The 15,841-nt window shown below is 37.2% G+C and overlaps 2 protein-coding genes across 3 annotated transcripts; both read right to left on the bottom strand.

Moving 5' to 3' along the window:
• Positions 1-33: 33 nt before the first annotated feature.
• Positions 34-2,059, bottom strand: LOC135627156 (heavy metal-associated isoprenylated plant protein 32-like). The gene is made up of 3 exons (XM_065133152.1): positions 1,638-2,059; positions 1,430-1,505; positions 34-1,284 (listed from the first exon to the last, which is right to left on the bottom strand). The coding sequence occupies exons 1-3, from the start codon at positions 1,674-1,676 to the stop codon at positions 284-286; spliced, it is 1,116 nt and encodes a 371-aa protein (XP_064989224.1). The 5' UTR covers positions 1,677-2,059; the 3' UTR covers positions 34-283.
• Positions 2,060-6,012: 3,953 nt separating this feature from the next.
• LOC135626688 (nudix hydrolase 16, mitochondrial-like) lies at positions 6,013-13,506 on the bottom strand. Of its 2 annotated transcripts, XM_065132200.1 has the most exons (5): positions 13,074-13,506; positions 10,934-11,054; positions 7,744-7,827; positions 6,762-6,843; positions 6,417-6,613 (listed from the first exon to the last, which is right to left on the bottom strand). In XM_065132200.1, exons 1-5 carry the CDS (start codon positions 13,142-13,144, stop codon positions 6,567-6,569), a joined length of 405 nt encoding a protein of 134 aa, XP_064988272.1. In that variant the 5' UTR covers positions 13,145-13,506; the 3' UTR covers positions 6,417-6,566. The 2 variants fall into 2 exon arrangements, with proteins under 2 accessions (XP_064988271.1, XP_064988272.1); XM_065132199.1 differs by lacking the exon at positions 6,762-6,843 and having other exon boundaries at positions 6,013-6,613; positions 13,074-13,462.
• Between the last annotated feature and the right edge of the window lie 2,335 nt (positions 13,507-15,841).

Raw genomic sequence — 15,841 nt, 5'->3', positions numbered from 1 at the left:
TAGCACGCTCACCACAAATGACGAACCCACCGCTTGCACTCCAACCAAACCATAAGCACTTAATATTATGTATTGTTCTGCATCCTCTAAGACAACCAACCATAAGACAAAGAGATATATTACTAAAGCTGCACTTCTAACCTCATCTATAGACCTGTAAACTATTCCCCAAGCTCAAGCAAATAAAGAAGAAGAAGAAGGATCGACACGCTGTCACACAAAACACCATGGAGGAACAGAGCAAGATACGCAGAACCAAGTTGGCGTCGTCTCCTTCCTTCCGTCACACTATCGAGCAACCATTGGGGTTCTCATCACTGAACATGGTGTAGGGTTCGCCGTGGGGATGCGGTGGCGCCATGTACGCCGGCCGTCCATAACCATAGCCCAGTGCTGGGCGGTCTGGACCATTCATCATCATCCTCTGGTGCAGCTGCTGGTAGGGGTTCGCACCGGCCATCATCTCCGGCGGCGGCATCGTCCCACCCTGGAAGTAGCCGGGAAAGGTCCCCGTGAGGCCCATGGGCGTTTGCATGTTGCTCAACGGAAGGCCCCCTCCTACACCGTCGTTTCTGTTGCCCCCATGGAATGGATTGCTATGATTAGCATGACCGCCACCACTGCCACCGCCTCTCTTACCTCCCCCACTATTGTTGCCACCCACAACCTTGTTGTGCAGCTGACCTCCTCCTCCTCCCTTGCTACCAGCAGTAGCAGGACCTTTCTTTTCTTTGGCCAAACCCTTAACATTAGATTGGAAATTCATGAGCTTGGTCATCTTGGGATCACGACGGACGGTCTCATGAATCCCATCCATGTCATCCAAGTCCTCGTCGAATTCATCATCCTCGTCGTCGGAGTCGCTCCCGTCGTCCCTCTCATCCTCGGGGTGAAGGTTAAATTTGACTTCTTTGGTGTTCTTCTTGAAAGGAAACTTGAGGTTCTTCAGATTGGGAAACTTCAGATCTTTGTACCCTTTTGCCTGCTGCGGAAACTGTTGCAGCTGTGGCTGCTGGCCCTTCTGATGCTTGCCTCCTCCTCCTCCTTCTCCTCCTCCTACTTTACTACTAACACCGCCGCCCTTTTGGGTCTGCTGTTGTTTGACATGCTGAAGCTGGAGCTTTTGCAGCTGGTTGGCGACATTCTGCGGGTTTCCACCCTTGACGGACCACAGCTCTGCATGTTTGCCAGCCTTGCGGAGTTTTCTGATGAGGATGGCAGGATCCACATTCCCTGTGACAGTCACCTTCCTGTTCTCCACATCTATGGTGGTAGTGTATACCCCTGTACTCACCATTACAGACCCAACTTCATATACCATTTGAAATCGAAGAAAAGCGAAGCTAAACCACTGAATCACCACAAGAAACTAGCACAAAAAGCTAGATCTGGAAACACCAGTCATAGCAGAAAGAAGAAATTGACATACCATCAATCTTATGAAGCACTTTCTTCACTTTCTTCTGGCATCCATCACAGCATATGTTCACTTTCACAACGCATGTCTGCGAGTGCAGCAACATTCCGAAGCATAAAAAATTCCAGACAAACATCACAATCCAAACAAGACACAGACCGCCTATCGACTAAGATCGCGTCAGAAGAGAGAAAAAGTAGAAGAAGATGGGTTAGTTTACCTGTAGTTTCAGGAACTTGCTGTCGTCTTCTTTGCTCATCCTTTACAGGGCGACCACCACACCAATTCCTCTAAGGCGAGCAGGTAGATCTCTTCCAAGTCCTTCTCAGACAAGTGAAGCCAGGAGAAGACAGGCTTGTACTCTGTATTCTGCACAGCTAGAGTGAAGTCGGTGTCTTCCAAACCCGAGGCAATAAGGCCTAAAATCTTGCCGCTTTCTTTTCTCCTTTTTCTTTTTCTCGCCTACTTTTACTTTTACTAATTCTTTTCCACTTTCCTATCTCATTTGTCCTCCGCATCCTTTGCTAGCAGGTAAACTCATTCTCTCTCTACAGAGCTGGCTGCGCCTGCTGCCATGATTTCAGCAGCAAAGCTCGGCGGTGCGTGAGTTGCTGAACTCAAATTCCTGCTTCCTTGGACAAAATTTACAGGGAGAAACAGCTCCAGAACATAAAATATTCTTGTAGAGATGCCTTCACATGTTGGGTTCGGCTTTTCGTTCATCTGTTCATGAGAATCTAGTAGTGTTTTCCCGGGATAAGTGGGGAACTCTTTGCACGTCGTGTATCAAGCAGGAACAGTGACGGTGTTCGGCTGTTAGCCCACATACGGATCGCGACATTAATGGTCCCTTCTGCAGTCTGGGATCGCTTGCCACGGCCGGTGGTACCATCAGGCTTCCATGGAAAGACTCGCTCGCTGAAGTATTTGATGCAGCACATCGCGTGAAGAGGTCGAAGCTGCCATTGCAGAAAAGCCACTCCATGATTGGATTAGTCTGATGTAGAGAGTGCAATACATTAGCGGAACCATCTTGCTTGGAGTGAGTGAGCCGAGTTGATGCTCTGGCAATTATGCTCGAGTATGGCAATCATTTGAAGCAACCAACTTGAGATCTATCGTCGAGCTCTCCGCGGATAGCTCTGTTTTATTCGAGTCTCTCTACTTTAATATATATACATACGTATTCTTCGTTACATAATTATGTTAATTACTTGGGATCAATTAATTGGAAAGACTATACTTGATAGTGTAGTGGTGGCTCCACCGTCGAGCTAAAAAGGCTATGGATAATTATTTTTTATTCGAATCTCTTATCTTGGATATTAATTATTATTATCTAGTTTGACGTGATAATTATTCTATTAAATTTAAAATTAAATGGATAACTATCATATTTGCTTTCGCTCAAGCAGAATACTTCGCGGATGAAGACCTTTCATCTCTGTACATCTCGTATATAGATGATGAATTATGTCATCGTAAAACAAATGTGGTCTTGCACCACTCGCACTTAAGGTGAAAAAAAAAATTATTTCGTTCATCCATTGATTTGTATTATAATATTTTTATTCTTTTTAAGGTCAAGTACAAGAAAAGAAAAGAAAAAAATAAAAGTAGAAAATTTATAATTGAATCAAATCAAAATAAATATATGATTTGATCTTCCCTTTCAAAAAGATAATATTCTTGATTAATATGCTTCCATCCTCGTAAAGATTAATTTTCATAAAATCCTTCATGAAAATTTAAAATTTTTAATAATAATTATAATTTGATTTTTTTAAAATCTTTTTACATTTGCTTCTTGAGTAAAATAGGAAATTAGATCGGAATTATTCGGTATGGCCATATGATATATAAAATAATCCCTAAACTAATCAAATTTATTTGAATATGAGAGATAAAATTGGTTTTGCATCATTTGCTTTTGCTGTGTAGAAACTTGCCCGAAGTTTTTACAATTGAGATATGAATCAGCTTTAATGATATACCATCTTCGTTAAATAAAGAGCTATGATACCAAATCTAATGTAGGACAAGTAGCAACGGATTTCTTTTGATGATAGACGGACTAAAATGAGAGAAATTGAAGAAAGTCATTGAAAGATAATAAAAAAAATAAAAGAATAACTACTAAACTCACTTTAGGAGCAACTCGAGGCCTCCAACTTTCATACGTCTTGCATGTGAATGATGAAATTATATTATCAGAAAATAAATATGGCCTCACACCATTCTCACTCAAGGTTGGAAAAGAACACATTTCATTTATCCATTTTAGATTAATTTTCATTATAATGTTCTTGCTCTTTTTTATAGGTGAAGTAATATATATATATATATATAAGTAAAAAATTATAATTAAATTATATCAAATATATAATTTGATCTGATAATATTTTTTATTGATACGCTTCCATCCTCGTAAAGATCATTTTTTACAAAATCTTCCATCAGGAATCTACGATCACAATCATAATTTTTTTTTAATTATATTTTCTTCTTCTTTGAGTAAATTAGAAAAATAGATCAAAATTATTCAGCATGTTGCTATGTGATAACTTATGATATAAAAAATAATATTTAAACTAATTAAATTTATTTAAATAAGAGATAGATAAGATTGATTCTGCACTATTCTTTTCTATAGAAGATTTCATCATACATTATTTCATATCCATTATGAAACCATTTATTATGACTCAAAATCCTTAATTGTGAGACTAACTTATCGTATCATAAACTCGTAAGGTCGTTAGTGATTCTCTAATGCTATATCTCATAATTATGTCTAATGAGATAATTCATGCGATGTTTGTGAGGTGTACATAAATCTTCATAAACCCTCAAAATCTTTGTAATATCTATATGATTATCTCAATTTTCGTTTATCAAATTACCATCTTTTTCTATAACCTAAGAATTCTAATGATTTTAGGAAAGCAATTGATTATTCTAATTGTAATATATAATGAAAACTAATCATAATTATGTAAAAGATAAAGCTTCTAAGAGTCATTATTTCTTAATTATTTTTGAAAGATTATTTTGAATTCTTAGAGCCATATGAAATCCATTAAGTAGTGTAGTATAGATGTGTTAGGTTCCTCAAACAATGGTAGGACACCACATGATATGGAGCTATGCAAGTTGGCTCACAACGCATGGAGCGTACAAGTCGATCGCCCACGACGTCAGCGATCATTAACAAACCGCATACACCCAATCCTCGACTATAGGTATAAAAGTTGACCCCCTGGCTAGCGCTAAGGGATCAGACCTCAAACACTCACAACACCTTCAACTCCTCGTACTGACATAAGTTTCAGAGGGATCGAGTCGGAAATCTCCCTCCCGACTTTGGCCTGTGTGTGCAGGAACCCGACATGGAAGAGCTAACCTTTTGCTCTACCTCAGCTTTAACAGTTAGTAGTCACCCTAGAGCTGATGTGACACCTCGGAGTCGACGTGGCTCCTTAAACCCGAGACGATGGACCATCCCCATGATTCTCGAGGTCGTTCGAGACGACGTCACATAGGATGAAACCACTTGTGGTGGTACGAGATGGCACCACACGATGTGGAGCCATGCAGGTCGGCCTGCACCGCATGGAGCGTATAGGTCGATCGCCCACGACGTCGACATTCATTAACAAACCGTATACAATCGACCCTCGACTGTAGATATAAAAGTCAATCCTTTGGCTAGCGCTAAGGGATCGAACCTCAAACACTCACAACACCCTCAACTCCTCGCTGACATAAGCTTCAGATGTATCGAGTCGAGAATCTCCCTTCCGACTTTGGTCTATGTGCAAGAACCCGATGTGAAAAAGTTGACCCTTTGCTTTACCTCGGGTCGACTCGACCTAATGCCGACCCTCTCCCCTCAAGAAATCATATGGATAATTTTATATTCTCGAGAACAAATCAAGCCGTGCTGACTCTTCTAAGTTGCACAATAATACTGTATATCTTTTCCTCTCACATGAAGCACGTCTCTATCGTTCGCAGGAGCGAGCAGCTTTAATCACGTCATCAAAGTTGGCATACGTGTGAGGTTCTAGTAAAGATGGGAATTTGTCGAGCAATTGGGACCTGCCCTCAATTATTACAACACCACTTTGTGTCTCTCGTGGGTTAAATCGATGCAATTGGATCAAAGGAAAAGATGCCTTGACGTGTGCAACCATCACACACAAATCGAGTGCATCTTACGACCAACAAAACAAGCCTCGTAAAAGGGTAAAAGAACATGTCTGTTTTGAGATGGGATGATAACGGGTCGAATGTATTATTTGATAGTCGGATCTATTCGACCCGTTTACTCTTTTATCGGATCTTATTAGCTTCGGATATATACATAAACGATCCAGTGGAGTTTGTATTTAGATGCTAAGATAGTTTAACCGAGTATGAATCCGGACTATCCAACATGATAAGTGATGAAAGTGAGATTTTATCGTAAGAAGCATATCAAGATAAATATTATTTGTATAGCGAACAATAACAACAATAACAACAACAAAAATTACTTCTCTCGGTGGCTGGCAGAAACAATTGAATGAAATTAGCCACGAAAGGCACATTAATTCAACTACGAAAAGATTGTGTTATTTCTTTTCTCAAGTAGTTGAGCATATTCGAGGGCATGCAGTAACGTTGTGGTTACTACATGAGCAAGAACACTGGCAGCAGCCCCTCAATATCCATGACTCTAATCAAACATCCACAAACACCTTGAAGGATGTTTGTGTTCTTAGATGCTAGCCTACTAACTGCATATCACATGGCATATGCATGAGGAAAGAAAACTAACTAGCAAAATGCGAAAATAACTCTCAGACAGGATTGGTGTTATCATCTTCAGACAAAAGAATGAAGGGGGATTGATTAAGCAAGCTTTCAGACGCAGGATTATCCTTCTGGCGTGACATCTTCTTCAGGCGTTGCCATGGTACTGGCGTGCCACTTTATGAATCCATCAAGAAGGGCATCCCGCATCCATGGGTGTCTACATTGCTCCGCAGCTTCCGGTATGGTGACCCATGTCCTGTGGCGGGTGCTCTGTTCTGGCCACAGCTCAAGCTCCTCCCTCACATGCATGGCAAAGACAGCGGCTTTGCACAAACCTTCTGGGCTGAATTCATCTTGAAGAGTTTTGCTTTTGAAGATATAGTCTCCCAAGAATGACTGTCATAAAAACATGAGTTGGTTCACTTAATAAATAGAGACACACCAAACAGCATGTACACCTTGAGGGCCAGTAATTCTAACATCTATGTTCTTTAATCTCCTGCAGAAAAAAAAGATTCGTCATCTATAGTCGACCTACTCCTACCATTTTGTTTCTCCATCTCCGTAATTGAATATTTCATCCAGCTTGTATCTAGCTTTGATAATGTAGCTATCAGCAAATGTACCTGAGTTCAATGGTATGATACAGTGGCAAGAAATCAAAGTGTGAACCAATAAGACATTTGACTTCATGACTCTCGGGTACTACAGTGCCGAGCAATCAAAGTATTGGTTATTTGCTTGTTAGATCTTCATTAATGAGCACACTATTTCAGATCAATGTTATCAGGCAGTCTAACCTAGTATACACATTATGATTAGAGCAATCTCGTATAAGAGTCACATCATCCAAAAATACTTTCATGTATCATCCACCCTAAAGATGAAAGCTTCTTCTAAAGTTGAGGTTCCAAAATCTCTAACCAACTTGAGCAAATTAACAGAGAACACCACCTTGTTAGTTGACATAGTATCCTTCAAATTGAAACAACACGCAACGGCATTTTGAGAGCCTTTTGACCTATTATGGCAAAAAATAAGTAACATTCTCAACTTGCACTAAATCAGCTTGAAAGATGGTGTTCATCTCCATTATGTAATACATGTGCATATGGTACAAATTTCCATGCTGTGGAATAAGATACCAAGTTTTGACAGGTTTGGATGACTCCAGAGTAGAATTTTACATTAATTGAGATCCAAGTAAGATGTTCCTACAATGACGGGGAAATGTTCTTAGTTCCTTGATAAAAAGAATCACAACATTCAACATTCAATTTAGCTACTGAAAAGGGTATCATATACAAATTTTCAATTGTGCGCCATTTATATGATAAGCATCATTTCAACGTTCAATTTAGCTATCGAAAAGGGTATCATATACAATTTTTTAATTATGAGCCATTTATATGATGAGCATCATTTCAAGATCATTAAATGTAGTCCAGCCAGAAAAATTCAGAGTTCATAGGCTTTTAACCACAAGAGATAACATCATAAAGAATCAAAAAAGTCAGAAAACATACTACTATATCCCCACGAACTCCTGCTTCTTCCAGAGCTTCTCGTACAGCTGCCTCTTCAACTGTTTCATCATTTTCCCATCCTCCCTGTGAAGAAACAATGACTGAAGTCACAAAACAATGTACAATGCCTGTTGAAATAGCTCATGAGAAGAATAGAGCTGGTAATCAAGTACACCACATATGTAAATGACATTTGACAGTAAGAACAAAAATAGAAAGTGTGGTACACAAGACAGAATATGATATAGGAGACTTTCTATAGCATGAATTTGCAAACTGCTACAAATTGATTGTGATAGAAACACAAACTTAAGTTTAGCAGACTCTGTAAAGTCCAAATATATCTCCCTCTTAGGCTGTCATTGATCTTCTCAATGAACCTATGCTTCATGCAACATTTGAGACTTGGTTATAGAAACCTACCATCTAATAATCAATCAAGATAAGATTTAGCCCAAAATTTGATTCTTCGGTCCACAACAGACCATTAGCAGCATTATTTATCATATACTCAGAGCAGGAATACTTGATCTAAACTGACATCTACAATTTTGATTTAATGTAATGCCTACTAGCTTGGTTAAATTGATAAGATACAGCAACTGGGAATTTAAAATGCAAAGCTTCAGCAGTTCAAAAAATTATAAACAGCGGGGAAGAAAACAGCAAAACAGAAGACCAGCAGCAAAAACTGAGGTGCCCATCTTCACTCAGCCAAACAACCCTAATTTAATAGCTGTATTTCAAAAATAGGACCTAGGACTTGCAAAATCGAAAAAGATTGAAGTTTTATACAAACATTTATGTCTACAAAAAATGTGCTGGTTGTTTATTTAAATCCTTCCTAGTCACAATGATCATTCATCAAACAGCCTAAGTAATCAGAATCAGAACCTTAGTGCTTGGGAAATTACCTAGGTAGTAAACTTAGTAGGCAGTTGCATAACATGGGAGGTTTAGCATATAAAGCCCTCAAAATACTGGCACTGGCAAGTACACATTGAAAATTGTACATTTGTATTGGTCTGTCCACTCCGATTGTCATTCACAGTTGTTACATTTTTATCATCTAAAAGTCAGAAAAATATATATCCATGTATACTTTTGCCTAAATGTTTTTCAATGGTTGGCCTCATATGATTGGCTTATGCTTTCTTCATATGTAATCAGCTACATGGAATCAGCAGCAGCTTTACGATCTCAGCATGAATTTCAGATAATCCTCTTTGTAATAACTAGGGTTAAAGCAATAACAAGATCTAGAGCAGTAAGAACTTGCAGCAATTTGACAGCAGCCGAAAAAATCAAGAAAAGTATACAAAGATAAAAGAATAAAGAATAGAATAGGAGTCATTAGAAGTCAGAAAAAAGGAAAGTCATGGCAAAACGTTACAGACATAAGTATGCTGGATAGCTGTCTTAATTCTTCCAAATGGACTGAGTGCAATTAGAACTCTAAAGGTTCTAATTTAGTCCAACTAACTCCTAGAGTTATTCATAACTGACCAATTAATTATCCAAAACAGTGATAAAAGCTAGAGGGAACAAAGTTCGTGGGAGACTGAAGGTTCTACTGGCTCACCAATATTGAAGTTACATTTTTCACTATTATACTTTTCACACTGGTCTCATGACATGATATAGTCCAATCGTTGTTGCATAAGTTGAGTGCGCTGGATTAGGTCCAAAGAGTTGATGTCTGCAGGATGGTGTATGTTAAGCAAGGCAAAGAATCCCTCCCGATCAATAATTTGGGTCTGAGACTGCTTAGCAGAAATAGGGTACTAACTTATATTGGCCCATACAGAACCTATACCAACTTGTACTGGATCGACACTTGGGAAAACCAAAATTTGTCTGTGCCATTTAATATGCCATGGGGACCTCAGCTCAATACATACCACTATTATCAGGTGTTCACGTCTTAGTACTTCTATTCCTACTAGCCTTTCGACCCTTTCTTAGGTTATGAATTTAAATTAAAAAAAAGGTTGTGGAAAGGCAACAAAAAATATCATAAAATAAATTCTCATATAGGATATTATTTTCGTTGCCAAATTTCCCTTTTGTATGGATGCTCATCTTAACAAGAGGCTATTGTTATTGTAAGTAATCAACAAAAATGCTGTAACTTCCATGTGAGAGGTACCATGGAGTTGCCAAATCAATTTGTTTGACCTTTGCCAAAGACAAAAGGAAATGTGCACAACATAAGGGTGATCTACAAGGAAACAATTTTGACAAGCATGATGAAATACTTATATGAAACTTCAGTAGCTTATAAATTTATGATGAACAAATTAAAATTCACTAGATTCTTAAACAAGTCATTGTCGTTATGGCAAGATTTTTAATTCAGAGTAATGGATCCACACTAGTCCTGGCTTGGACCGATATGGGTCCTAGTTGTACTGACATACTATCTCTTTGAAATGCTAGTATGCGCTGAATTTTGAAAAAAAAATTTAAAAATGAAAAATAAAAGAAAATTGCCCAGTACAAGCCCTCTACCGGACGCTACAAGACCTATGCCAGGTGTATTGGATAAAACAAGCCATGCACTAGATGGTAAAAGCCGATAGACTATCAAACCAGTAAATACTGCCTCTACTGAACTATTCCAAACAATATTGCAAATGTTGCTTTATGGTAATGGAGATGTCACATAATGCCAGTATCACATTAGTGCTAATTACAAATTGTTGGAGTTTTTAAATAATCCAAAGAACAAGGCAGTATAATCTAACAGGCAAAAAGTTCAGATATTTTTAGGTTTAGTCAACTAGGTAAAATCTGGATCATATCAAACCTAAGATATGGTTAGTTGTCATCCCCCATGTGTGTAACTGATTGAGGACTTCAGAACGCTAAGTAATTCAGTTGACCTGACTGCTGAATTTGTAAGATCTTTGTGATACTATCTAATCACAAAATGTAGATCATTCTAATTGTAATAAGGCCCTCACTGGAGAGATGGTATGTTTGATTTTCTAATAGGAGCCTCACGTCAGCATCTGTACATGGTCAGTGTAGGGAAATTATCCATACACAACAAAATGAGATTACAGGAGAATTCATCCATCCAAGACAGCAGTTGAACAGCAACAATCCACTTCATTTCTTCTCTGTCCCTAACCTTGTCCTCTCTTATTTCTGCAGCAATAACAATATGAATCTTAAAATATCATACCTTTGGAAACAAAAGACCTGGTCCACTAGGTGAATTTATCATAAGTACTTCAACCTCCTTCTCAGGATCAGGCTTGGCATCAGAAGTGTCATCACAGTTTCTGTATCTAAATGGGATACACCTGCAGAAATGCAACATGTTAGTTTATCTGTTAGCCAAATCAGATATCAAACAGCTACTCAACAAATAAATATATGAAATGATGTATTCATCCAATAGTTACACCAATCGTAGTACTTCATTTATCATTTTATAAATATAATATCACCCACTTGTTTTGTCCCTAACAATTCTTAAAAGGCAAAGTATGTTGCCAAAATTCATTTTACAGTTTACTGCACATATCCACAGTTTTTCTGTACAAATGAAAATTCACCATACAAAAATCATGAGTTTAATAAAACAAAGCCTCTCAAACAGAGGAAACCATAACAAATATCAGGTACGCTATAGAGAAAACCATTAGTAAAATGCTTTTGGGTTAAAAATAACCAATAAAAAAGAAGTGAAGCACCAAATCACAAGGCGAAAAGCACATCCACACCTAACAAACCCAATACAGAGAATGGAATATTCCTTTCCCAGCAGCCTGTAATACTACTACCTAGGTGCCAGATTAAAAGAATTATTCTACTTTCTTACTGGGTGCAAAATCCTTCAAATAAACAACTATGAACTTCTACAATTTGCCGAAGGTTCCTCTTGAATCAATATATCTAACAACCTTCCAATAGAACATTAAGAGCAAATTAGTCAAGTGTGCACCCTTACTACCTTAATCTGAATAATTTATATGGTTTTTCTTGAGGTCCAACACCTATAGAGTGCTAACAGAGGAACATCTAAGATAAAGCATGCCTACTCTATTACTTTGGCCATATGATAAAATTTGAGCTTGCTACCAAGCAAGCTCTCTCAAAATAATTTCAAGAGAACCTCAGCTTACGTAACACAAACCCAATTAGAAATGCACAAGATGATGTCGTAGAGGAAACAACAAGTTTTACAAGGTACAAGGTTTATTTAGAAAAGAATAAATACATAGTATAACAAGTAATGTGCAAACATCAACTACAAAATGCAACCGAGGAAAATATCTTGGTGCCGATTACTTTCTTATATTCATGGAAAAATCTCCAGGATGGAGTTGCTGTGCCATGATGTGTTATAGAGTTAGAATGATGTAGTTATGCAGGACAAAATGGAGAACCGGGCTCTGTCTTTCAACATCACTGAGGTAATCGAACTAGTTGCATTCATTCCTACCATAAAAGTGAAGAACCTACATGCAAATCAAATCAAATCACATTCCACTCTCAAAAGATGGTCGTGGAATAAGTAAGCATCAAGCACGATCACGTATGACTTGTCCAAAGGATTAAACATTGCATGTGAGTAAACGCCATCCTCATCCTAGAGGAGACACGGCAACATAACTTGAACCCTTCGGTTCTCTTAATCGGGAAGAAGACGGAATTTTTCTTGTGTAAAACCACAAGGAAACCCGATCGATTCATCGAAACCCTCCCCACCCCTGTCAAAGCAGTCTCCAATATGGTATAGACAAAAAACTTGATGGGGCATATCGTCCCACAACCAAGGTAAGGGATGATATGTCGCTCAAAAGGACAGAAGAAAGTGCCTCAACCCTCCCAACTATACAAACAAGCACCACAATCATGCAAATCCAGGCCCCGCAGCACTCCGTTGCAACAAAATTCCATCTTGTTGCACATTCTGTTGATTCAGGATAAAAAATAGGGTCAGCAAGAAGGCCCTGACTAGGAAAAGACCAACAGCAACCCTTTTGGTCCAGTCGGTACTATGGGATTCAGTACAACATCACGAGACAGAGAAAGGGGACAAGAGGCATCAATCAACGAATCCAATCATCGGACCCAAAGAGAGGAAATCGAACCGCAATACCAATCAGATCATTCATCAAAAAGGAAAATGCAACGACTGCACACTGATGGTGACCGGAAGTAGAATAACAAAAAGGAAAGTTAGAAGACGAAGAAGAAGAAGAAGACGAAGACGAAGAAGAAGAAGAAGAAGAAGAAGAATAACGAATAAAGAAAAAGCATTTCATCCATTGCTGACGGAGGAAACACGAGGAGGTGGAAGGTGAGGAAGGGACCCGGAAACTAGGCGACAACCGGCCTCGTATCGCTGCTGATGTCGACCGGTGCGGGCCACCAAATCGCTCATACCTTCTTCCCCTTCCGTATCCCTTATCTCTATCTCTCTTTCGCTTCTTGTTTTCTTCGTCTTGTACTCTATTCGATGATGGCGATGGCTATCGTCGCCCTCGTTCCAACCAAAGCGGCAGGAAAACGCTACGGCGACGGCGAAACAGCGACCGCGGAGGGAGGAGCTCTCTCTCTCTATAACAAATAAAAAGATGGCAAGAAGGGAGGAAACGAAGGGGACAAATAAAACAAAAACATTATAAGTGAGGGGGAGAAAACAAAAACAAAAACCAAACCCCACAACACGATTAATTATGTGTCGCTATTGCCCGTATCCCAAAAATAAGAAGAAAACGGTGCGTGTCTTTTGTGTGGTGCGGACGCGTTCCGTCTTCTGCCGTGCGAGGAGTTGCGGGTTTCTGCTTTGAAGCGGTCAGCGAGGGACGTGCGTGTATGGCTGCCCGACATCCTCTCTCTCTCTCTCTCTCTCTCTCTAAATTAATGTATTATGTTACTGAATAAGAATATGTTTAACGTGAATCCAAAGGAGGCTAATAAATTTTACGGTCCTAATTTGAATTTTGATTGTTTTCCTCTAATTATGCATGGGGTGTTCATTAATCCTTGCTATCCATATCAGAATAATAAACGAATAATATGGTGCTTTTAATAGTGAATTTTGAGATTTTTTTCTTTTTCTTTTTTTGAATGTATCCGAAGAAAATTGATGCAATTATATATTTTTTTATTTTTTTTCTTCTTTTTAATATATATATATATATATATATATATATATATATATATATATATATATGTGTGCGCGCGCGCTAAAATAGCTTTTTAGAATAATTATTAATTATTCCTTCTACATGAAGGATTCAGTATAAGATCGAATAAGAAGTTTCATCGTACTCTCAAAATCTCATTTTGATGTTGTTTCGTTTGTCATTGAAGTTTTCGTTAGTCTTTTTTAATGTTAGGTTATCATTCAAAGTCACTAACGATTTAACTTCAATTTAAGTGTAGAAAACAAAATAATTTAGAGAGTCAATCGTAAGATAGTTATGTAAAATAATTTATTATTATTTAACTATAGTGACATGTGTTGAATTGTTTGAGCGTTACGATGATTTATGTCGATTCGAAGATCTCTCGTGACATAGGGTCGACATCATTATGGAATAGTTTTAGACTTACATAGCTAATTCACTCGATGCTAAATATGATGTCCTTCGTATGTTTATTTTTTTATTATTATTTTTAAATTATATATTTAAATATAAAAAAAAAATTTATGTGAAAAAATATATAAATTAAGATTTAATTAATTATATAAATTAAGTGTGTATGTCGAATTATCTTTTCTTAATTTAGATTCATGCAAAACCTTTTTAGAATTTTTCTTCCCATCTATCTCATGTCATGAATTCACATCAAAGCTTCCTTATAAAGTTCGATGAGAAGTTTCATGCTCTCAAAATCTCAATGATTTTTTAATCACTGTATGACGACAAACTTAGTTAATCCGTATTCGAACATAAATATTAGATTAGTGAGTTTCGTTCTCTCAAAACTCAATTATCAAAAATCATTTAACTTCCAAAAAGTAATAACACCTCTAGGAAAAAAAAGAGAGAGAAGAGAGTGAAATATAAACTAATGTTTTATACATCAACTCACCTATTGTTTGATTAGGGGTTTGCATTCATTTCTCACCTCTTATTAAATTCTTAATAGCATTCTTGCTATTGTTTAATCATATATATATATATATATATTTAAATTTATTTATTATATCAAACAACATATAAGATATTTTTAAGTAGATTTTGTGCAACGGAGCATTAAATATCATAGACTATTATTTAATTAGGAGTTTGTGTTCATTTCTCAAATTTTATCTTCTAAGTTTTCTAGATATTTTATTTCGTCTTCTTTCAACCTCTTTAATGGTGATGCACCGACAATGTTTATACCAATGAGATCATTAAATCTCATCGAGGTGAAATAGAAACAAAAGGAAAGATATATATTTTCACACTTGGCTAGCTTCAAAGCATATTAGACTTGTCTAAATAAAAAAAATAGATTAATAAATAAAAAAAATAACTATATATATATTTAAATAGAGTAGTAGACTTATGTAGATTTTTTTATTTATTTTCAATATGGACTAAGTGTTGGGCTTTAATACACGATATAGTTACACCTACGAATAATAGTCTTTTATTATTTGAGTTATTTACTATATCTAATATTAGGTTGATTCTAATATCATTTATTATGATTTAAATTGATAAAATAATTAACGTATTATTATTAAAAAAATATTTAAACTTAAAATAATAATAAAAATATCCTTATGAGTATATTAGATTCTCTCCTCTCCATGTGAGAGTAAATAAGGATATCATAATATTATTACAAAATTGGGTTGCATTGATATGCATTAAGATTAGGATGTAAAAGAAGAAAATAAAGATTGAGAATTGGACCCATAGAATTGTTATATGATTCAAATAATGATAAGACATTTGATGGTGAAATATTTGCCAAACTACCATGACATATCGATTACATGACAATAAGTTTCAAGCATCCGGTTCAAGTTGGTTTAGGGTCAGGTAAACCGGGTTTGGTAAACCGGCTTTACTGGGTTCATTTGCAATCCATCATATCTACCGTCCGTCCACGCGCTATCCAACTGAGCGGCTTG

This window comes from Musa acuminata, chromosome BXJ2-11 (assembly GCF_036884655.1).
Source record: "Musa acuminata AAA Group cultivar baxijiao chromosome BXJ2-11, Cavendish_Baxijiao_AAA, whole genome shotgun sequence".
NCBI lineage: Eukaryota > Viridiplantae > Streptophyta > Magnoliopsida > Zingiberales > Musaceae > Musa > Musa acuminata.
This window is presented reverse-complemented; position numbering and strand designations above follow the sequence as displayed.

Coding starts and splice junctions, on each gene's coding strand:
- LOC135627156 (XM_065133152.1), bottom strand. CDS start 1,676: ATGAGCAAAGAAGACGACAGCAAGTTCCTGAAACTACAG. Junction 1,506..1,637: donor GCAAGTTCCTGAAACTACAG/GTAAACTAACCC, acceptor CTGCACTCGCAG/ACATGCGTTGTGAAAGTGAA. Junction 1,285..1,429: donor AGTGCTTCATAAGATTGATG/GTATGTCAATTT, acceptor TGGTGAGTACAG/GGGTATACACTACCACCATA.
- LOC135626688 (XM_065132199.1), bottom strand. CDS start 13,144: ATGAGCGATTTGGTGGCCCGCACCGGTCGACATCAGCAGCGATACGAG. Junction 11,055..13,073: donor GGTTGTCGCCTAGTTTCCGG/GTCCCTTCCTCA, acceptor GCATTTCTGCAG/GTGTATCCCATTTAGATACA. Junction 6,614..7,743: donor GAGTTCGTGGGGATATAGTA/GTATGTTTTCTG, acceptor TTTTTATGACAG/TCATTCTTGGGAGACTATAT.